At 38.7% G+C, this 25343-nt stretch overlaps 1 protein-coding gene across 2 annotated transcripts in view; it reads left to right on the forward strand.

Moving 5' to 3' along the window:
• Positions 1-25343, forward strand: part of PCDH15 (protocadherin related 15) — a 681342-nt gene that overhangs the window by 564883 nt on the left and 91116 nt on the right. For both annotated transcript variants that reach the window (XM_059662693.1, XM_059662692.1), the window contains exons 24-25: positions 147-256; positions 2183-2323. In XM_059662693.1, coding sequence (XP_059518676.1) covers positions 147-256; positions 2183-2323 — 251 coding nt within the window. The remainder of the gene's footprint in view (positions 1-146; positions 257-2182; positions 2324-25343) is intronic.

The raw sequence follows: 25343 nt of genomic DNA on the forward strand, positions 1-25343 counted from the left end.
GAGTCAATATACTTTCTGAAAACCTTCAGAAAATATTATTATTCACATAAACACATACACATAAACTAACATTCTATTATGAAATTCAAAACTCCATCCTGGCAAAATGGGCAATAAAAAATTAATTATTTTCTCTAAACCTGCAGGCCTCCTCCCGTAAGTGAACTTGCAGCCAGAGGGACTGCAGTGGGTGTAATTTCTGCTGCGGCCATCAATCAGAGCATCGTGTACTCCATTGTTTCAGGAAATGAGGAGGGTGAGTAGATGTTTAGTCTGAGTTTTTACCATAACTAATCAACTTGGATTTGGAATTATTTCAGATTGAATTATTGTTTATTCTATATTTAAAAAACAAAAACATTTCTGGCTTAAATGTAATTGGTAATTATGTGCTGAATCTGATTAAAAATCCAGTTATAGTAATGAGAGTGACTCCCCTCCCCCCAACCAGGAAATACTACATATCTAATTCTGGCAGTCTTCTCCTGCTTTTCAATTAAGGATATTTTAATGGCATTTCTTCAAATTTAATGTAAGCTATAGTTATTGCTTTCCAGGACTCTCTTCCCACTATTCTGTACCATCTACCACCTGTACTCCATGTCATATACTAGTAGTAGCTAATTCTGAAGAAATTTTAGAACCATAAATGTTTGTGAATGCCCAAAGAGGCACATGCATGACAAAAGCCATGTATATTGTATAATAATATTCCTCAAACAGTTAAATTAGACGTACAATTAACAGCTACGTTTTGTCTACCCATCACGTTTCACTCAGAAGAGAATGGTTTGTGAGTCTCTAGGAATAAGTCCATAGCTCAGTCTTTACCACCCATTCTTTGTGTCACTGTTATCCACAAGTTAGCTGTCCTCTGCTTTTCCCTTTTGATGAACTGTATGGCCTGGCATATTATAGGTAGCCCAAATAGTTAATATATATTTAATAAATGCATGAAGAATAAGTATGAAATTAATGAATTATTAAAATATGAAATTAATGAATTAATGTTAATAAATTTTGCACAAAAATTGTAGAGGTCTTTTTCAAGTGTTCCAACAACCAACCATTACAAGAAATCGCTGCCCCTAAAGCAGTGCTCAACATCATACTTTTCTTATTGTTTCTTCTTTCTTTCTACCGCTATGCCTCCCCACTAAACCTTACTAAATTTCCTTTTCCTTTGCATTTCCAGCATCTGACTGAAGCTGTGATTTCACAATCTATTCTGATACTTCTTTCTGTGATTCTATCAGTTCTCTTCCTTGAAAAAAACAGAGGGATTCTACTTATTACCCTTCTTACCCCACAATGACTATTGTTAATTTATTCTATACATAGATGATAGATAGATAGATAGATAGATAGATAGATAGATAGATAGATTTAACAAGTATTTATTGAGCACCTATTAGATACTAAGTGATCTTCCAGCCACAAGGGATAGACCAGTGAATCAAAAAGGCAGATCCTTGCCCTCGTACAAATTACTAAACTAATAAGTATAAGTATTTAGGCAGTAATAAATACTATGGAGAAAACTAAAGAGAAAAATATAACATGAGTGCAAGAGGTGAGATAGTTTACAATTTACCAAATTGCCCTGCTCTTCCTTCAAATATATATTAAATGGGAAAATTCATTGAACAAATGGACACCAGAGTAAAGTATTTGAAGCTATTTAAAAATAAGAAACCGTATTTTCTAATCACCATGTTTTTGCCTAAAGTGTCCTTAGTAGGACACTGAATCTACAGGATAATAAGATGCATTAAATCATAAAAAGTATAATGATATAATAAGATAATAAAATAGTTGGCTAAACAAAATGAAATGGGTTTCTTCAAAACAATTTCTAAGTCTTTAGTATGGTAGAAGATCTGAATCTAGGGTGAGGTGTATATTATGTATTGCTCCCAAATGCAACTGATCACAGAAACATTGATTTCAAGGAGAATCTCAGAAAAAATAGAATTTCAAGGCTTGTGATTAGGGTAACACTAATGTTTATAATTTCTGGAACATAAGTTTCCAAAGAGCTGAAACATAGTTTCCAAAAGCCAGCTTCTTATCCCTATATGCACTACCACTAAAAATGTGTTTTGAACTCACAATGCCTTTTAAGAATTGTTTTTACTTGAAGTTTAAGGAAAATGACCAAGAAATTACATTTTAATTCTAGGTAAGTTTGGAATTAATAACATCACGGGTGTTATCTACGTGAACGACCTTCTGGACTATGAAACAAGGACAAGCTATGTACTTCGAGTCCAAGCTGATTCCCTGGAAGTGGTCCTTGCCAATCTCCGAGTTCCTTCAAAAAGTAAGTTATGTTATTTAAAGATTTTAAAATAAATGTATGGTGTTTCTGCTCATCCTTCTTTAATTTAAAAACAATTATATTACAATTGACATACAATATTATATTAGTTTCAGGTGTATAACCCTGTGATTCTACATTTATATAGCTTATGAAGTGATCACTGTGATAAATCAAATGCTCATCTGACACCATATGTACTAGTAGTTATTACAATATTACTATGTTCCCTATACTGTACTGTACATTCTTGTAAGTATTCTTTAACTACTGATTTATACTTCTAAATTCCTTCACCTTTTTCACCCATCCCCACAACCCCTCTTCCACCTGGCAACCGTCAGAATGTCCTTTGTATCTATGAGTCCGCTTCTGTTCTCTCGTTTGATTACTTTGTTTTTAGATTCCACATGTGATTGAAATCATCTGACATGTGTCTTTCTCTGACTTATTGCATTCAGCACAATACCCTCTAGGTCCCTTGTTGCACATAGCAATATTTCTTTTTTTTTAAATATATTTTTTATTGATTTTTTACAGAGAGGAAGGAAGAGGGATAGAGAGTTAGAAACATCGATAAGTGAGAAACATCGATCAGCTGCCTCCTGCACACCTACTACTGGGGATGTGCCTGCAACCAAGGTACAGGCCCTTGACTGGAATTGAACCTGGGACCCTTGAGTCCGCAGCTGATGCTCTACCCACTGAGCCAAACCGGTTAGGGCAATAGCAATATTTCAGTATTTTTTAGGGCTGAATCATAATCCATTGTGTGTATGTACCACTTCCTTATCCATTCATGTAATGATGGATACTTAGGTCCCTTCCATATCTTGGCTATTGTAAATAATGCTGCAATCAACATTCTGATGTATATGTCTTTTCGATTCTGTGTTTTGGGTTTCTTTAAATCAATACCCAGAAGTGGAGTTGCTGGGTAATCCTCCTTTGTCTCTGGTTATAACCGTAGTAAAACTTATTGTGTCTGGTACAAGTATTGTCACCCAGCTTTTTGTTTACATTTTCATGAAATATCCTTTTCCATCCCTTATATTTAGACTGTGTGTATCTTTCAATCTGAAGTGTATCTCTATAAGGGTCTTATTTTGTTATCCATTAAGCTACCATAATATGTCTTTTAATTGGAGCATTTAATATATTTACATTTTAAGTAGTTTTGATAAGACATGAGTTTATTGACATTTTATTATTTAGGTTTTTTTTTTCCTTTTTCTTCTTAAAGAAGACCCTTTAACATTTCTTATAATACTGGTTTGATAGTGATGAACTTCTTTAGCTTTTCTTGTCTGGGAAGCTCTTTATCTGTCCCTCAATTATAAATGACAGTTTTTCTGGGGATAGTAATCTTGGTTATAGGTACTTGCTTTTCATCACTTTGACCATTTTAAGCCAATCCCTTCTGGCCTGCATAGTTTCTTTGGAAAAATCAGCTGACAGTCTTATGGGAGCTCCTTATAGGTAACTAACTGCTTTTCTATTGTTGCTTTTAAGATTTTCTCTTTATCTTTAACCTTTGGCATTTTAATTATGTGTCTTGGTGTGGGCCTCTTTGGGTGTATATTTTATGGTACCCTCTACTCTCTGTGCTGCCTGGTCTTGTATGTCTATTTCTTTCACCAATTAGGAAAGTTTTCTGTCATTTTTTTTTCCAGATAAGTTTTCAATTTCTTGCTCTCTCTCTCTACTCATTCTGGCATCCCAATGCTATAAATGTTGGTAATGCTTGAAGTTGTCCAAGAGGCTTCTTACACTATTCTCATTTTTTTGGATTCTTTTTTCTTTTTGCTGTTCTGATTGTTTTCTGCTTCCTTATATTCCAAATCACTAATTTGGTTCTCTGCTTTATCTGCTTTACTGTTAAATACCGGTAATTCAGTCTTCATTTTCTTGTCCCTTTTTTAAGCTGTTGAAGTTCTCATAAAGTTTCTTAAGCGTTCTTATATCCATTGTTTTTAACTTTGTATCTGGTGGTTTGCTTGCCTCCATTTTATTTAATTCTTATCCTGGAGATTTCTCCTGTTCTTGTGTTTGGAACATGTTTCTTTGTCTGCTCATCTCACTGTTTCCTTGTATTTGTTTCTATATATTAAGTGGATCTGCTCCATCCCCTGGACTTGGTGCAGTGGTCTTAGGTAGTAGGTGTCATGTAGGGCTGTGATGCAGCCTCCCCAGTCACTGATCTGGGTACTTTGGGGGTACCCCCTGTGTGCACCATCCTGTTGTAGTTAAGCCTTGATTGCTGTTTGCATGTTCCTGGGAGCAATTGAACCCCCAGGCTGATTTGCGGCAGGGACTAGCTGTAACTGCAGCAAAGGGACTGCTGTGCAGAGTCTGACCCCATGGAGAGGACTTGCTTCGATGGGGCTTTGGTGCCTCCCAAATCTGCCCCTTTAGGCGTGGCTTGTGGAGGCGGTTAGGTTGTAATCTGGCATGGCCTGAAGCTGTCTGCCAGATGCACTGGCTCTGGGGCCTCCCGGGAGGTGCACAGTCAGCCACCACTTGTGTTCAGCCCAGGGCCACCAAGCATGAGCTACAGAGCAATATGAAGATGGCTGCTATTTGTGCTGGGCTTGAGGGTACCCAGGAGAGGGCCAGCTGTGGAAAAAGACTAGCTTCCACTAGTGCCAGACCTGAGGCTGCTGAGCAAGACATATGGGGTACACAGAGGTCAGATGCTGGTTTTTGCTTGTTTGGTTTTTTTTTGTTTATTTGTTTGTTGTAAGAGATTTTAGGAAAATCCAAAGCATGAACCAAAAAAGGCCATTTGTATGGAAAAGCCACTGGAAACGGTTTGGGTGAGCCTGCAAGTTGCATGGGGTGGGGTCTCAGGGAATCACCAGAGCTGGGTGAACAGTGTTAGCTAGAGTGATGGAAACTCAGATTTCATGCCCGTCTACCTGCTTAGTGAGGATAGGGCTCAGCAAGGGAACAATGCCCTCTGCCAGCATTTCTGTATGGGAGAAAGCTGCCCCTTCAGCTCTTGCCCTGATGCCAGCCAGACAATTTGGTTTTCCCCTATATGTCTCTGGTGCTTTTCCAGCTGTTGCCCCAGTGCTGGAACTTAGAGCAAGTGAGTCCCAGTAAGTACATATGTGGCCCCTTCTGGAGGAACACCTGTGACTCCAGTATTCTTCAGTCTCACTCAGCCACAATCCCTGCTGGTTCTCACAACCAGAAGGCTTAGGGACTTCTCTTCCCAGCACTGGAGCCCTGGGCTGGGGGTTCTGATGTAGGGCCAGGTCCTCTCGCTCCTTAGGGGAGACCTCTGCTGCCGAGATGTCCCTCCTGATTTTTAACCACCACAGCCCTTTTCATCTCTGTCTTCCTCCTACCGGTCTCAGTGTGGCTGCTTCTTTATATCCTTAGTAATAGGACTTCTGTTCAGCTAGCTTTCAGGCAGTTCTGCATGATGGTTGCTCTGTAATTTAGTTGTAATGTTGATGTGGTTGTGGGAGGTTTTTAGTAACAAGTTTACTTGCACTGCCGTCTTGACTGAACTTGGCTCATTTTCTAATGAAATCCATGTCTAAAAGTTCTCAGTGAAGAATAAACTAAGACCATTAATATTCAGAGATATTTTTCCTTTTAATTTCTAAAATATGACAATGCTGAGAGTGATTTCATACTCCTGAACTGTCAAGGCAATAATAACATACTATTTCTAAACTTTGTGTACAGTATTATAGAATACCATCATTATCTGTGTATGTTAGATTATAAACATTATTTCATCCCACTGTGAGGTTCTGGCTAGCCCTCTGGAATGTGGTATATTTTTAACGAGTGCAAAATTACTAGATATTCTGTGAATTGTGTGGCTTCTGGTACTTATGTATTTTCTTATAATAGAGGAAAACACATCTTAAAATTAATGACTAACATTTATTATAATTTATATGCTGCATTATATGTAATTCACACACATTTCTAGGAGATAAGAAATATTAATTTAATTTCACTACAAGGACATGATATGGAAAGTTTAAGTGATTTTCTAAACCTAATACTTGTCAGTAAATGAAAAGTTGAAGATTTAGGCTCACATCTTTTGACTCCAAAATCTTTCTTCAACATTCCAGTATCATATAGTTCTTGCACACAGAGGAACAAGTAAAAACCAGTTTGTGAAGGGGGCCAGCACAGATTCCGAGAGCTGTTACTAGCAAGGGGTAAATTCTATTCTCTTCCACTCACAGCCATAATACTCCTTTGCATCTAAGTAATCCATCCATCTTTCTTTTATTTTTTATAGTTACGCCAGAATTTTTAGAATCTAGGAAACCCAAGAAAACCAAATCTAACATATCCGTTAGAACAGAGTCTCAGAGAGTCTGAAAAGCAAAACAGCATCTGAAACACTTATTCTTTACGCTGGGGCCGTTCCTAGACACCCTGTCACTCCATCGATCAGCATTTTGAGAAGGGGAAGGAGGCAAAGAGAAGAGAGCACGAGAGCACACACATGGATGTCAGAAGGAGAGAGCTCAGGCCTTCTAAGAGAAGGGAGAGCAAGATGGGAGTAAAAGGCTGAAGATGCATTATAGAATTCTCTGTCTCAGTTCAGCTCTTGGTGATCATAAATAATCAAGCACTCCTTTGCATTTACTTCAAATCTCACTGATCTAGTGTCAAGGGCTGCACAGGTACAACCAAATCATTTTAAAGAAATATTTTTCAAGAAATATCTCTGATTTCTAGGAATAGAAATATCTTTAGTTCTTGCATGTGAATATAATACAACTACCCTCATTACTGTAATTTGAATGTAAATCTAAGGCTAATGATGATTTACCTAATGCACACATGAATGCTTGTATGTGCCCTATTATGCACGTAGAGGTAAGACCAAATAGCCAATTCATGAATTATATTCTTGGAAATGCATAAAGCCTAAAAGCTAAATGTTTGTTTAATGCCCAGTTCTTAGCTATTCTTATTAACATTTCAAGACTAACCTTTGCTTCTTGAGTGTGAAGTACAAACTCATGTATTTTTAACACATTTCATTTATTAATGTCTGGTAATGACTTATAATCAATTCTTAGCCATTAGCTATGCAAATAAGATCATTATGTAAATTAAGGTTAATTAATTAATTGTCTAAAGGTTCATCCCATCTTCAGAATTAACTGCCCTGTGCTCTTTAGCTCTACCACATATCATAGGGGTATGATAATAAACAGAATGAATTTAACTCATTAAATAAATATTTTATTGTGATTTCTTTACCAAAAAGTTACTAATGAAGCTATTTTTAAAGTAAGTTTTACAACCATGCTGTAACTAGATTTACTATTTAAGTGCAAATTAATAATTAAAATAGGAATTTTGGAATTTATTTTCAAAATTTGATAGCAGCAGTATTTAAAAGATTTTAATCCTTTAATATGGAACATTCCAAACATTAATAAAATTATAGAAACTATTATTATGAACCTCACTGTATCAGCTTCCCAGATTCAATATTAGTAAGGCCTGGGCACTCTTTCATCTCTACTTCCATTTTCTTCCGCACTCTATTATTTGAAGCAGAGCAGAAACATAATATTTCATCTGTAAATATTCCAATATGTACCTCTTACAGGTAAGTACTCTTAAAGTTTATCACAATACCATTTGTACTCCTTCCCCAATTAACAAAAAATTCTCACTGGATATCAACAAATATTCAGTTAATATTCACATTAAAAATTTATTCACATCAGAATCTAAATAAGATCCATATACTGAAATTGGTTAATATGTCTTTGGAATTTCTTTCAATTTATATGCTTCATCACTGTTTCACTTTTTTATTCACCTTAGTATTTATTTTTTCAAAGAAACCAAATTTCTGAAGTCTGAGTTTTGATGACTGTTTTCAGTGGGCCATTTCATATTTTTCTCTGTCTCCTTTATTTCCTAAAAATTGGCAATTAGATCTGGAGTCCTGATTACATTACTAAAGGTTTATGAATGTTGATAAAACACAAACAATTACTGGGTCTGAAAAGAAAAAAGGTATTACTTATGAAAGTATTATCAGGAATATCAGCATAGCAATGAGTATAATGCACAACCCCCTAAATTTCACAGGCAAAGTGTAGGGCCAGATAATAGCTGCACATGACTGGCATGCACCACAGAGAAACTCTGAACTTACTAGTAGAGACTCTGCCACTTTATAGAAAGCAATCACAATCACAAGTCTTTGTCAAAAGAGAAGTAGGCTACCCTAACTGGTTTTGCTCAGTGGTTAGAGCGCTGGCCTGCAGATTAAGGGGTCCCGAGTTCGAGTCTTTCTGGTCAAGGGCACATTCCTGGGTTGTGGGCTCAATCCCCAGTAGGGGGTATCTAGAGGCAGCCGATCAGTGATTCTCTCTCATCATTGATGTTTCTATCTCTCTATCCCTCTCCCTCTTCTCTGAAATAAATAAAAAAATATATTTTTAAAAAGAGGAGAGGTAGGATAACTCTCTAGCCCTCTCCCTTCCTCTCTGTAAAAAAATCAATAAAATATATTTAATAAAAAAATAAAATAAAAATAAATAAATTGCTCAACTACATGAGGCATTCCTGCAAACTTTATCTCACTTTTCAAATTGCCAGCTGCATAAACAGTACTACATCCCAGATAAGAAAATGGTCAGGGCATTGCAACTTTGGCACGCTCAGCAAGATGTATAGAAGCACCAGCTGCCTGAGGTATAATGCCCCCCAATATCTGGCTATCCAAATCTGCCTGTCTGTTATGAGAGAGGATTCTACCAGATTCAAACATTACATTGTCACCTTAATCAATTTCCTCAAATATTTAAATACATTTTTGAATCCAAGGGTATTTGAAATATCTGTTGAACCAGTGGAATTGTTTCACAGTTGATGAATTTGAGAATTTTATAGTCTCTTAACTTTCACATTATGCTAGCTGTTACCAAGTTAATAGGTTTTCACTCCAGTGCTTTAGATCTTTTTATCCAGATCTTCTAGATACCTTTTTCCCATTCCTAACTACTGGCTTTTATCTGTTAAACTGAACTAGTCAATTTTAGAAGTAGTGGTAATATAATAAATATATGATCAAACGAATGAATTATGAATAAAATAATCCAAAGTAACAGAAAACATTTTTAAAGAGTACATTTTCCCAAGAATTGATTTTAAAAAATCATATAGATAAAGTTTAAGTAATTTTGGTCTACTACTTCATTAGATTAGTGCTAAAATAGAAGTAGTAGAGATAAAATGTATCCCAATAAATCACAAATATAATGTATCTCTTAAGTTGTTTTCTATTCAACAATCTCTAGGCTTAACACATCCCTGACTATTGGTTTTGGACCCACAGAGATGGCTGGTGGCAGTACACAATGCAGCTTAGTACAGAAGAGGGAACAACCAACATACTAGTGATCAGAGAAGACTTTTCAAATAGGTTGCCCTTTGAGCTGTATTCATAAGAATGAGTAGAAAAAGTTTGAAAGGACAGTTCCAAAGACAGAAAGCATATATTCGAATTGATGAAAAAATAAATATTAAACTGGAACTTTAAACAAAAGTACCACCAAACAATAGATGTAAAATTACCAAGAAATGTGCAAAAAATAGATAACAGATTATCAAAGATATTTAACATAAGAGCAAAGAGCACAGCAATTAACCGCCCTAAACACTCTTACTCCCAAAGAGAATAAAAAAGGTCAAGCAAATAGCTTTAGAAATTATTCTGTGTGAAATATTCCTGTGGGGGGAAAATCATAAAGATGTATTTGCATTCTCTTTCACAACATGCTCATTCCCGAAAATGGGGGATTGTGATAATATATATTCTTCCATCTCACCTTTAATGTTGTCAACTAGAGTAAGACCACTATGTATTACTGTGTGTTAGGGGGGCACTCAGTCTTTTACAACCTCTTCTCCAAACACAATATTAAAGTGGTTATGGAATTTCATTTGTACATTTCTAAAACCAAACACATGGAGGCAATGTTCTTCCATTGGCCCCCAAATTGATTTTTTTTGAACTGATGACAATGATGTGCTATCAGCCATTCTTAATTGGAGTATAGATTATAATATATGCGCGCATGTGTAATATGATGGAAAAATCATCTTTCATGAGGAAAACATTTTTATTGCTTCCATGTGCAATTATGGATTCATGTCTGAGACCTCTTAGGTAATCCAGGCGGTAAACTACTGGTATAGAGTTGAAAAGCTATGATGATGGCTGGAGCAGAAGGGCAATTACAGCTATGTTAAGATAAGCCTGTACTCACAGAATTATGCAAGCACAGTGCCTTTGCAAGTTACCCAAGGTCCAGATTTGGGACCCATGCCAATGCCAGTTTTTGTAGATCCTGTTTAGTAGGGCCACCTGGAGGAGTGATGAGAATGCAAAAAGCAAAAGCTGGGTATGGACTACTGAATTTCTACTGACATGACGAGTAGAATTCATTGAAATGCACTGTCAAAATCAAGTCACTGCAGGAGAACATTGGAAAATATTTGTCTTATTGACACTGTTTTAATCATAGGTCTGACCCAAAAATGTTCAGTCATTTCACAATAGTAATATTTAAGTTGAAACTTTCCTTCTTACTGTACTAATCTTTCTTCCTCAATCACCAATGCCAGATGATGGCAGCCTCAGTGTTGAAAAGAAAACAGCTGCCAGGCTGGGCTGGTGTGGCTCAGTAGTTGAACGTCAACCAGAGAACCAAGAGGTCACTAAGCAATTCATGGTCAGGGCACATGGCCAGACTGTGGGCTCAATCCCCAGTAGGGGGAGTGCAAGAGGCAGCCAATCAATGATTCTTTCCAGACCAACTCAATCTCTACTGGGTTTAGAATAGAATGCAATTTTTATGTAGAATAATATGCATCTTTATAGCTCAATTTGATATGTGGATTGCTACAATTGAAGTGCAATTTGTCTTTTATGCTAAAGTTATAATTACCTTTAAAAGTGAAAGAAAACATTCATAGCTTTCTATAAATAATGTCCTTGTACTTTGACTCTGTAAGTGGCCTTTCAATCAGGAATAAAAGGACAATTAAGATAAACCTTAAACTGGTGATAAAGCAAATCAGATGCTATTGATTTCATTTTATGGTTTTGCTTTAGGGTACATCTTGCAATACATCCGATTTTCTTGACTTTTCTAATTCCAATCAAAAGGTCTGTTACAAATAATGTTGATGACTCTTTAATCGTGATTAACTGACTTACAAAAGCATTCCTCATAGAATTTGGGTAACAACATTGGAGTATGTCACATGTCATTTTTTCAGTTCTAAAATCCCACGTATTTTCAAAACCTTGTATTTCTGCTATAAATACAGCAATGGGCAAAAGTAGATTTACAATTAAGATGCAAATAAATAATATACTGATTAATCAATAAGAATACACTCTGTTTTGCATACTCACAACTATAAACCTACTTTTTCCCACACTTGTACAAGGCCACCATTTTAAAAACTATTCACACTTTATTAACTTAAAAATCAGAGACTATTTTAAGAAAACAAATACCATAATTTCCGTTATGACATTTTTTTTTGTCTCAAGTAGTCTAGGCATATTATTTAAAGACACAGTTTGAAACAATTACATTTTTAATAAAATAAATATTTATCTGTCCAAGAAGATAATTCAGTTGTGAAAAATAGCTTTGCTGGAAAAGTAATATTAAAATGGCAATGGAATTTTACTTATACATTTCTAAAACCAAACACATGGAGGCAACATTCTTCCATTAGCCCCAAAATTGGTTTTCACAGATGATAATAATGTGCTATCAGCCATTCTTAATTAGAGTATATATTATAATATACTGGAGACCCAGTGCACGAAAATCATGCACTGAATAGGGGGAGTCCCTCAGCCCTGCCTGTGCCCTCTCACAGTCCAGGAGCCCTCGGGGGATGTCTGACTAACAGCTCAGTGCTGCCACAGAGGCGGGAGAGGCTCCCCTACTGCTGTCCTTGCCATCCATGAGCCCGGCTTCTGGCTGAGTGGCGCTCCCACTGTGTGAGCAGCAGGGGGCAGCTCCTGCATTGAGTGTATGGCCCCTGGTGGTCAGTGTGCATCATAGCAACCTGTCGTTCAGCCATTTGGTCAATTTGCATATTACTCTTTTATTATATAGGATACTTCTGCATATGTAATATGATGAAAAAATCATGTTTCATGAGGAAAACATGTTTATTGCTTCCAAGTGCAATTAAAATATTTCAAAGTCAAGCAATTCCTGAAATGGATCTCCTTAACTTATACCTAAAACTAAGCCCTGGGTCCTAAATCAAAGAAATAGAATTTTTTTCATTCTTAGAAACTTCTGTTTAACTAACAGGGTTAGCAATTTAATTTTTCTTAGATATTTCAGTCTGAATTTCCAGAAATGAAAAGCTAAAGTCACTACCTTGATAACATAAGCATAGAATTCATTTTAGCTGTTAAAAATGTGGAGGAAAATTATCAGAATTTTTTCTAAATACATTAATTCTTCAAATTGTTTATGAGTTCACTATTGGCCCTCTGAAGTCTGTTGTCATATAATCAAGTATATAAAGTAAGGCAACTCTAGTCTTTTTAATATTGTGCTAAAGATTTAGTTAGCTTTTAGATTGGTTTTATTTCTTTTTACCTCATATAACAAATGAAAAGTGAACATTCTTTTCTCTTAGTGACATATGCTATTTTGACTAGCCTTAACAAGCAACTGAACTTTCCTGGTTGATTATGATAAGGGGAAAAAATCCCATTAACTAGACAGTAAATACATTTCGACATTGTATTTAAATAACAGAAAGAAGTATAGGAAAAAGTACCACACAGAAGTAATGATGGGAAGAACCTTCAGAATGTTTTCATTTTCTTAACTTTAGCGGCGTTCTTGATCCTGCTTGGTATTTTCTCAGTTTCTATGTTGATTGAGTTATTTTTCCCTTAATCATAAGGAATAGCTACACCTTGCTGTTTTTGCTTAAAAATATTTCTTCTAAAATGTCCTTCATTGTTTTCCAGATAACAAGGCTCCTATTTTACAAGGCTCAGTTTAAAAGTCACCTCATTTTTGAAACTTTCCTAAATCACCCATTATCCCTGTAATAGGGGGAACATATACCCCTGGCTTGTGAGTTCTCAAAGGCAAGGATCCAGTATCATCCACCTTTGTCCTGCCTGGTTTCCATCACAGGAACACAGGCACTATGTGGGTGATTGCAGAGAAGATAAACTTCGAAAGAGATCCTGAAGGAGAGACTAGTATAGATACGTGACAGTCTGGATGGAGTGGAGACGATCTATTTCAGGGGAAAATAGTGGACACTCTTTTACTTGTACAGTAGAGAATTAGCCTAGTAAATTATGTTTGATGCTGAGGGCAATAATAGTTTGGCATCCAAAAATATGCCTTTTGGGATATTATTTTAAAAAGGGAAGAACTCCTACCATTTGCAACAGCATGGATGGAGCTGGAGAGCATTATACTAAGTGAAATAAGCCAGTCAGAGAAAGATAAATATCACATGATCTCACTCATTTGTGGATTATAATGAACAGCATAAACCGATAAACAAAAACAGATCCAGAGACAGAGAAGCATCGATCAGATCAGATGCTCAAACCTCAGAGGGAAGGTAGGGGAGGGTGGCGGTAAGGGGAAAAGATCAACCAAAGGATTTGTATGCATGCATATAAGCATAACCAAGGGAGGGATGCAGACAACAGAGGGGTGAGAGTGAGGGCAGGATTGGGGTTGGGGTCAATGGGAAGACAAGGACACATTTGTAATACCTTAATCTATAAAGGGGGGGGGAAGTAAGCTGGGCATTTTAAAGAAAGGAACAATTCTGGAAAAATCGTTGACCTTCTCCCCCTAACTACATAAATAAATATAGATAAAGTACCTGCTCCAGAAAGGGTGCTATTAGCATAGCTACCAGAGTTTAAGATGAACTAGGTGTGATAGGGCGGGACCAAGCTAGGCCCATTTGATCAGTCCTCTCAGTGTCCCATTGCGAAAGATGGCCCAGCAAACATTTGTTTACTTTTCCAGCTCCCTATGAATTGTCTTCTTCCCTTAGAAGCCCCAATCCACAAAACCCCCTTCTCCTGAGCTCAGGATGGCATGTCAGCCTAATTGCCCAATCTGTTCTCAGATCTCATTTTCTTATGGAACCCCTAAATGCACATACACAAGAAATTAGGTAGTTTTTCCCCTGTGAACTGTCTGAGGTTAATTATTAGTCCAGACAGAGGAATTTATAAGGTAGAAGGAAAATTAATTTTCAAACTGCACAATGCCACGCTCTGATCAGTTATCTATTAGAAATGCTATCTTGTTATCTATTGCTCTACTGAACTTTACATTCTTGACACTTATTATTTACATTAAAAATCATATTGCTCCTCCCCTTAGATCTTCTGATTGACTTTGGCCAACATTTATGTAATTCTGAATTGGACTAATTAATAGAGGTATAATTTTATAATTCTTCTCAGTGATTGTGAATTGCATTGTATTTATAAAACATTTTATGAGACAAATATATGAAGTGCCAGACATACAGCCAAATAACAGAACCTACTGTGTTCTAAAATAAAAAAATACATAAACAGCAGAGGATACTGGGAATGTGCTATTTTGATCCTCAAATCAGTTATCATTTATTATCTTTGATTACATTACATGGATTAGTAAAGGCTTTGTGGGTCTTCTCCTAACTGTTATTACTCTTAATGCTAGTGTTCTTAATTATAATAATGTAGAGTCAAGATAATTTATATAACAGACATAAATATGGGAAGATGTAGGATACAAAAGAAAAGTGGATAGGACTTGATTACTGACCTTGAAGAGAAAGGAATAAAACGATGAATTTATACTTTGAATCCTGGGTAACATAAATTAAATCTAGAATGTAGTTAGAAATAAGGAACTGAACATTTAAAGATAATCAAGGTTTGGGCACATAAATTTAGGAAGCAATCATTTGGAATGATGACTCAAACCAAGGTATTATTATGCAAAGACTCACTAGCATCACATGGTATAAATGTAAAGTGAGATTTACTGGCAATTAGGAAAATCAGGCAGAAAGGCATCAAATAAAAAAGTAAAAAAAAAAAAAAAAAAAAGCATCTCTACCTGCCATAACCCACAGAGAGAAGAACCTAAATTGTACATATCTGAACACAACTTAAAGGAGCTAAAAGCAGCAGACTTAAAATAGTACTACTCTCTACGTTTAAAGGGACTTTTGAAATGAGGTAAGATTCATTGGCCTTTTAACAATGGGAACTTCCTGGTCAAGGAAACATGTCCAAAAGCAGAGGAGCTGATGAAGCTAAGCAGCTGGTATCAGGGAGAGGCAGTGTAGATGCATTGAGCTAACCCAGATCCAATGACCTACTTACTTGTTTACCTGTCAAAAAAAGGAAAATTAATGGGCCTCCCGGGCCTTCTGGCCCTGTCACTCTGAGAGACTTACAAGAAAAAAGAGCAAAGGACTGAATTTGAAGAAGCCCTTCATTTAATGAATGAGAGAAAGAAACAGCCACCGAAATGGCCATGGAAAAAAGGAGCACACTCTGTGTAATGAAGGCCCGTTAGCCAAAAGAGAAGAGTAGTTTCAAGAGGTACAGAGGATAGCGAAAACATCAAATGTTACTGATGTTCAAGAAAACATACAACTAAAGAAAGTATGTTCAATGACACTTAGTTGGGCCATACAGTAACTACAGTTAATGTCAAATAAAGAGAGAAGACTTGTATTGTCTGTGGGAGAAACAGGGAAATTATAGTACGTAAAGGATTTCTTGGTTTTACCTGCACAATAGACAATTTATTATTTGGTGTGTTCTTAAATATTACTTGATTTTTAAACTTTTATATTTAAAATATAAATTCAGTTTAATTTATATATGATATGAGCATAAACACACAAACAGAATTTTATGTTTCAGAAATAAGAAACATAAATTTAGTTTGCCATTCTTTTTAATCATTATTCAAAACACAAGTCTAGTAGTCAATTCTTCTTACAAAGTTAATTCATTTTTTGTCCCCAAGAACTTTTATAAATTCAGTTAATCAATCTTGTTCCTGTTTTTCTCCCTCTTGATGTCTTGTATCTAATTAATCCCCTACGTAATATCTTGAAAATAATTGCAGAAAAACAACTTAAAGAAAAATTATTTTAAATATTGCCACTTTCAATTTTCAAAGTCTATTTTCATTTATTTATTTTATTTATTTACCGCATATGTTTTCTATCAAGATATCTTGATAGTGATTGCTGTGTTTATGCTTTATTAAAATGGATAAGGCAGTTGGATACTCTAGCCAGTCCAGCAGTTCAATTTAATTAATAAAAGATTTCTATTATATGATATTCCATAAATGCTAAGATATTGTGAGATTCAAGGACAAGAGGTAAAGCAAATTTTGTAAAACATGTATACTAAGAAAAACGTAATAACTCAGATTATTTACCAATGACACAGCTCAAATTTAAAATTACTTTAATAGCAGATACCTAAAAATTTAACATAATAAATTAAGATCCTGACTTAGGTTATAGACCAGGGGTGGGCAAACTTTTTGACTCGAGGGCCACAATGGGTTCTTAAACTGGACCGGAGGGCCTGAACAAAAGCATGGATGGAGTGTTTGTGTGAAATAATATAAATTCAAAGTAAACATCATTACATAAAATGGTACGGTCTTTTTTTTTCAATAGTTTTATTCATTTCAAACGAGCTGTATCTGGCCCGCGGGCCGTAGTTTGCCCACGGCTGTTATAGACAGATCTTGGTCCCCTATACGTATTTGATCTTTACTAACCTCTCTAAGCTCTAGAATTTTCAACATTATATCAGGGTATATACAACATCTAATTAAAAAGCTGTAATAATTATTTTTATTTTTATTAGTTGTGATATATTTGAGTGATACTTAAAGCAATTACATACTAAAAATGCTTCATCTATTCCTCTAAATTATTATATATAGGACTAGTGGCCCGGTGCACAAAATTCATGCACAGGGGAGGGGGTGTTCCTCAGCCTGGCCTACACTCTCTCCAATCTGGGACCCCTCAAAGGATGTCCTACTGCCGGTTTACAGGGATTGGGCCTAAACCAGTAGTCGGACATCCCTCTTGCAATCTGGGACTGCTGGCTCCTAACCACTCACCTGCCTGCCTGCCTGCCTGATTGCCCCTAACCACTCTGCCTGCTGGCCTGCTCACCCCCAACTGCCCCCCCTGCTGGCCTGCTCACCCCCAACTGTCCCCCTGCTAGCCTGCTCACTCCAAACTGAACCCCCCGCTCTCCTGATCACCTCCAACTGACCCTCACTGATGGCCTGCTTGCCCCCAACTGGCCTCCATGCTGGTCTGCTTACCCCCACCAGCCCTGCCCCCCACCAGCCTGATCACCCACAACTTCCCTCCCCTGTTGGCCTCTAACCGCCTCTACCTTAGCCCCGCCACCATGGCTTTGTCCAGAAGAATGTCCGGAAGGTCTCCTGGAAGGTCTCCCAGTCTAATTAGCATATTGCCCTTTTATCAACACTAATAAAAGAGAAAAATGGTAATTGGCGTACGAGCTACCCTTTTCATTGGCTAATCAGGGCTATATGCAAATTAACTGCCAACTAAGATTGGCAGTTAACTGCCAACTAAGATTGGCAGTTAACTGCCAACAAGATGGCGGTTAATTTGCATATGTAGGCACAATGCAGGGAGGCGAAAGGGAAATCAGGAAGAAGCCCCCTGCCACTGACAGTGATCGGAAACCCAGGGGGGAGCTAAGAGCTGGGGGGCAGGGCAAAGGTGGCCCTGGGGCCGCCTTTGCCCTGCCGCCCAGCCATGATCGGAGAATCAGGTGCCTTTTCCGCCCTGGCCAGTGATAGCAGGAAGTAGGGGTGGAGCCAGCGATGGGAGCTGGGCACAGTCGAAGCTGGCAGTCCCAGGAGCTAGGGGTCCCTTGCCTGGGCCTAAAGCGAAGCCCACGATCGTGGGGCCGCTGCAGCTGTGGGTCCCCGCTGCCCCGGCCGGACGCCTCAGCCAGAGGCTTCCTGCAGGGGCAGGGGCGGAGCCTGCGCGATCGCGGCGCCCCCGCTGCCACTGCAGGTCCCCGCTGCCCGGGCCGGACGCCTAGGCCAGAGGTGTCAGGCTTGGGCAAGGGGCCGATCCTGCGATTGGAGGGTGATGGGGGTCAACGCCTGAGGGCTCCCAGTATGTGAGAGGGGGCAGGCTGGGCTGAGGGACACTCCCCCCCACACACACACACACCCAGTGCACGAATTTCGTGCACCGGGCCCCTAGTTAGTATATATCAGCCATGGGCAAACTACGGCCGCGGCCTGGATCTGGCCCGTTTGAAATGAATAAAACTAAAAAAAAAAAGACCGTGCCCTTTTATGTAATGATGTTTACTTTGAATTTATATTAGTTCACACAAACACTCCATCCATGCTTTTGTTCCGGCCCTCCGGTCCAGTTTAAGAACCCATTGTGGCCCTCTTGTCAAAAAGTTTGCCCACTCCTGGTATAGATAGAGGCCTGGTGCATGGGTGGGGGCTGGCTGGTTTTCCCTGAAGGGTGTCCTGGATCAGGGTTGGGGTTCCCTTGGGGCATGGGGCGGCCTGGGCGAGGGGCCTGTGGTGGTTTGCAGGCCAGCCACAACCCAATGGGGTGAGGGTCCCCACTGGAGGGGGCGTGGCCAGCCTGGGTGAGGGGCTGAGGGCTGTTTTCAAGCTGGCCACACTTCCTTCAGGGTGGGGGTCCCCACTGGGGTGCCTGGCCAGCCTGGGTGAGGGGCTGAGGGCTCTTTTCAGGCTGGCCACACCCCCTTCAGGGTGGGGGTCCTCACTGGGGTGCCTGGCCTGCCTGGGTGAGGGACTGATAGCTGTTTGCCGGCTGGCCATGGCCCCAGGCAACTCAGGCTCCCATACCCTTCTTGAGCGGAGGCCACAGAGGCTGGAAGCAGGTATCTGGAATTTATTTATCTTCTATAATTAAAACTTTGTAGCCTTGAGTGGAGCCCACAGCCGGCCAGGGCAGGCAGGAAGCTTGGCTTCCTCCATCGCTAGAGGCAATGCAAGCCTCCTGTTCACTCCAGCTCCATGGCCACCACCATCTTGGTTGGGTTTATTTGCATATTCACTCCTGATTGCCTGGTGGACGTGGCTTGTGGGTGTAGCAGAGGTACGGTCAATTTGCATGTTTCTCTTTTATTAGATAAGATTCCTCATGTTTCTCTATAAGTTCTTTGCATAATCAATGGTTGTATATTGGGACATGTTAGAAAAGCAAACCATAGGTTCCCATTGATAACAAGAACAGTGAGCAGAGGTGTTTTTCCCTCTGTTCTGCGGACCAGAAGATTTAAGCAAAAGTGTGGAAAATTTATTACAAGCAAATTCAGACTCCGCTCATGGGGGGGCGGGGGGGCAATAATGTGCTGCCTGTTAAAGCCTTGTAGTCCATGGGGTATATATTTGCCACAAGCCTGCTCTGTGTCTACCTTTTGTTGTCACCGGATTGATTCCCTCATTGTTCTTGCCCAGCAACGGACCTGAACTTCCCCTGTTTCTATGTGCTCTTTCTCTGTCCTTTGCTGAACTTTTCCTGCTTCTATGCCTTTGTACACCTTGTTGCTGCAGGCCCTCCCTTGTTTTCCCTTGCCTCCCGCTTTGAGTCCAGAAACATTTTATTATTTCTGCTTGGTTGGGTTCTGTGATTAATTGTAATTGCTCAAACTGCCATGTCTGCCCCTGCCCGTGTTCCACCTGCCTTTGTTTTCCACTGGACCCCTACCCTATCTGTCTGCATTTCAAGTTAACCCTTTCACCATGACCCCTCTTCTTGGATTCAGTCAGGCTAGAATGGCTCATGGAATTTAGGAGAACACTTACATTTACCAGTTTATTATACAGTAAAGATTATGATAAAGAATACAGATAAACAGCCAGATGAAGAGGTACAGAGGACTAGACTTGGAGAGTCCTAGTTCAGGAGCTCTGTCCCATGGAGTTCAGGTGCAATACCCTCCTGGTAGGTGGACGTTTTCACCAACCTTGAAGCTCTTCAAACTTCTTATTGTAAGGGTTTTTATTAAGGCTTTACCACATAGGCATGATGGATTATTAACTCCATTTCCGGGTCCTTCCCCCACTTCAGAGAATGGGGCGTAGATCTGAGGACTCCAAGCTTCTATTCGTGGCCTGTTCTTTCTGGTGACCAGCACTCATCCTGAAGCCCACAAAGAGCCACTTCATTAGAAAAAAGGACATCTCTATGACCCAGGAAATTCCCAGGGATTTAGGAGCTCAATACCAGATGTTCCTAACACCCAGGAGATGATAAAGGTCTTAGAAGCTATGTATTAGAAACTGGGGCCACATACTAAATGTTAGAGCTGTTCTCCTAACACCCCTGTTTATAAGGGGTTTTAGGAGCTCTGTATCAGGAAATTATTATAGCATGTGTACTTATCTATATATATAAAACCCTAATATGCAAATAGACCGAACAGTGGAACAACCAAACAACTGGTCGCTATGACATGCCCTGACCACCAGGGGTGCGTGTGGAACATGGCGGGCATTGGCCATGGTGGGATGGTGGAGCAGGTGAGTGGGGGCACTAGACCAAGACGGGGTGCCAGTCGCTGTCATTGGGGCGAGCTTCTGGTGATTACTGAAAATTCTTTGCTTCCACACACCATGGTCCCACTGGGCGCTCACCTGGATCACACCTGCTGTTGGCACCTGGCGCCAACCCCAATTTCTTGGTGCCATCAGCGGGTGTGAGCAGAAGCTGTTAGACCCGATTGCCCCTTAGGGCTTCTCCACCTCCCCCTGCCCATGAGAGGCAATCAGGGCTGGCAGCCACCGCTTGCACCCGCTGCTGGTTACAGCCCCACTTGCACCTGCTGCCAGCACAGGAGCCGCTGGTCGCACCCACTGCCAGTGCCGGCCCCACTCGCACTCGCATCCGCTGCTGGTGCCTGGCACTGGTCCCGATCACTTGGCACCATCAGTGGTGTGAGCTGTGGCTGCCAGCCCCAGTCACCCCTGAGGGCTTCTCCACCTCTCCCTGCTCCTGAGGGGCGATCAGGGCAGCAGCATCCACTTGCAACCGCTGCTGGCGCCAGCCCTAATTGCTCTGCGCCATCAGCGGGTGCAAGTGGGGCCGGTGCCGTCAGCATGCGGGAGCAGCAGCAGCAGGAGCAGGACTGCCAGAAGACTGGACCAGAGCCACAGCAGGAGGGGCTAGGCAGGGGCGAGGAGGATGGGCCAAGACCCACCCCTGTGTCCACTGCAGCCTCGCGGCCCACAGTTCCTTTCAAGACGCACGAATTTGTGCACTGGGTCCCTAGTTTTATATATTTATCTAAATATATACTTAGAGTACTTATGTATATAAGTAATATATGTAAATACTCTAAAAATTACTTTTACATAGTTTGCTCACTACACAAATGTTTTGAAATAGCATGTATGCAATACAATTTTTAATTTTTGTGGATAACAACTATAATGCTTTAATTTGTATGGTGATAATAAGCACATACCTGTTTATTAAAACATTTAGCCACCAAAATAATCTTATTGTTTTTAACAGGTTATAGATGACAAAGCAGGCCTTTGTTCTTATCCAAAAAATCATGCAAAATATACCAAATGTATTTCTCATTTTGAATCCATGATGTTTCTACTTTGCCTCACCTTCTCATGAAGGAGGAATCAAGGATGGTTTCAACAAGGGATATAGAGAATCACTTCTTTTGAGGAGCTTACATTTTAAAACATTATCTACATAGTCTTTCAACCATTTTCCTGATGCAGTTGAGAAGTAGGCTTGCTTTCCCTGGCATTATTATGTCATTCAATATTCTCATACCCTAGAGCAGTGGTCGGCAAACTGTGGCTCGGCAAACCGCGGCTCACGAGCCAGATGCGTCTCTTTGGCCCCTTGAGTGTGGCTCTTCCACAAAATACCGGCTCTTCCACAAAATACTTCTGCGCATGGGCCACGAAGTTACAATAGCACTGTACGTGCGCACTCGCACGTGGTAGTTTGTGGAAGAGCCACACTCAAGGGGCCAAAGAGCTGCATGTGGCTCACGAGCCGCAGTTTGCCAACCACGGTCCTAGAGCATTTATAAAATTTATAAAAACTTAGAAATTCCCCAGTGAAATGGTAGTTGTTCTAGTGTTTTCAGGCACAGAAGTATACCTAAACACCTAATACCTAAGTGTAAATAAAATGTAAATGAAACTTTTATGCTGGTTGACACAAACTGTCCTGGAACCCCCCCATAAATAACTAACTTTAGAGAGGCTTAAGGGTTACATTGGATTTTTTAAATTACCCAAATTGAATGGAGGCCATAAAGTAAAATAATTAGGAGTATATGCTGCTAGATGTTTGGGTCTGAATCTTCCTAGTTGTGTAACCTTAGACACATTGTTTAATCTCTCTCAGCTCCATTATGTGCATGAATAAAATGTGGGTAATCAATAGCATTGTATTTTTTTATGAGGATAATTGAAATAAGGCACAGAAAGCACTTAGCTCAGGAACTTTTCAGTTATTAATTAATTAGTAGTATCATTATATTAATCTTCCCAGGCTGCCATAACAAATATCATAGACGAGGTGGTTTAAACAGCAAAAATTTATTTTTTCACAGTTCTGGAGGTTAAAAGTCCAATATCTAGGTAATATCAGGATTCATATTTGGTGATTCCTCTCCTTTTGGATGGCAGATGGCTGCCTTCTCACTGTGTCCTCACCCAGGGGAATGGAGAGAGAGAGAGAGAGAGAGAGAGAGAGAGAGAGAGAGAGAGAGAGAGAGAGAGAGAGAGAGAGAGAGAGAACAGAGAGTAAGAGGGAGACAAAGAGTACTAGCTACCTGTTTATCTTCTTTTAAGGACACTAATGCTTTTGGATCAGGGCCCCACCCTTATGGACTCATTTAACCTTAATTAAATGTTATAGTCTCAAAAAAGAAAAACATAAGGTTTCTTTGTGACTGTGTGTGTGTGTGTGTATGTGTTTACAGATATGTATGACAGTCAATATTGCCTGCCTACAGGCAATGTACCATTCCAAGGGGAAAGTTGCATTACCAAGACACAATCTTTTTGTTGTTGTTGGCTTGTTGCTGCATGAGATTTTTTTTTTTTTGGTTGTTGTTATTTATATATTTTACCAAATTTGTCAATCATTACTTCTATTTAAATAAAATAACTTTAGAGAAAATATACTTCTGGTTTTAACATGTCAAAAACACAGTGTATTTAATGGTCTATTCAAACATTTTTTTTCTCAGCTACAGTTCATTTTACAGTAAAACAATTATTCTTAGGCTTGTAATGTCATTGGAATAAATTTACATCAAATAGTATACAGTGCATGTCTGTTTTCCTCAAAGACTTTTGACTTTTTAAATTGAGTTCTATAAATTTGTAATCTTGCCATCTAAACAAAAGCGTGGATATTTAAAAGGCACTTTTAATATTTTTCCAACAGTATTTCATTTATTCTTTTATTTGTAGTAAAAATATACATATTTTCTGCTACATTACTTGATATTACCTATATAATATCCTATATGAAAACAACTGTCTTTGGTAAATCAGTGTTAGGAAATATTTTTTTAAAATTACATGGCATTGCTATTTTTTCTCCTTCTGATAATGATAATAATAAAGATACTGATAATTATAATAATAATATTACTAATATTTTCTCTTATCTTGAGAGTCAGTCAGTAAGCTCTGAGTCACATTTGAAATGGTGAAGCCACCATGTATTTAATGCTTTCCATGTATTTGCTCATTTAATTTACTGTGTGATTACTACTTTATTGAGAAGAAACCTTATAGCTCAGAATGGGTAATTAACCTGTATGAGGTCACACAGTGTACATGGGGAATTCCTCGTCTTTGACCTAGGCCAGTGATGGCGAACCTATGACACGCGTCAGAGGTGACACGCAAACTCATTTTTTTGGTTGATTTTTCTTTATTAAATGGCATTTAAATATATAAAATAAATATCAAAAATATGTCTTTTTTTTTCCTGTGGTGGCAAATATCAAAAAATTTCTATATGTGACATGGCACCAGAGTTAAGATAGGGTTTTTCAAAATGCTGACACGCCGAGCTCAAAAGGTTCGCCATCACTGCCCTAGGCTCTGGCTCAGCAGCTTGTGCTTGCATTTTTTATTGCCCAATTTAATAGCAGTGTTTTTGGTTCTTAAATTCCTATATTAATCTGCTTTGTGGAAAGATTTGGAGTTTAATGGACACAAATGAATTAAAATAGTGCCTGTTTATTCTGAGCTAAAGGTCATATTTATTCCCTTGCAAAAGGCCTCTAAATGCATCAGTTTGTCTCACGGAATTAGCACAAAATGCTACCAATACCAATAAAAAGAAACAATATTGCATTCATAGTTCTATTTTGATGGCTACTGTTTATGGAGAAATGTAGTTCATTAAATTTTTCCTACTGGGTGAATATGTTAATATGGACACAAAGCTAAACTTTAACTAATGTTTAGATTATCATTCTTCTGATTATCCCCTCATCACTATAGTAGTAAATTTGTCAGTGTCATTTCCTACACTAAAGCATTTAGCTAAAAATCAAGTACATATTATAGTAATGTCAGTTTTTGAAGTCAGTAGTTACATGAAGTTACTTTCTTAATTCAGTTATTAGCCTTTCAGCAAACACATATACAAAAAGAATGTTTTAGATATACGCAATTAAAATCATGCAAAGGCTAATGAAAGTAATGTTAAAAACTAAATTAGAAAATTATTCAAAAAGCTCAATCTCTCTTGCAGCCTACATTTTGAATGTAAAATGTATTTAAATATAACTAAGTACAATTCCTGCAGAGCAAACACCCAAGAAATAAGATGTGATTTTTTTCATTGTAACATACATAATTATTTATTTTTCAAAAAAAATTCATGTATA

This window comes from Myotis daubentonii, chromosome 13 (genome assembly GCF_963259705.1).
Source record: "Myotis daubentonii chromosome 13, mMyoDau2.1, whole genome shotgun sequence".
Taxonomy (NCBI): Eukaryota; Metazoa; Chordata; class Mammalia; order Chiroptera; family Vespertilionidae; genus Myotis; species Myotis daubentonii.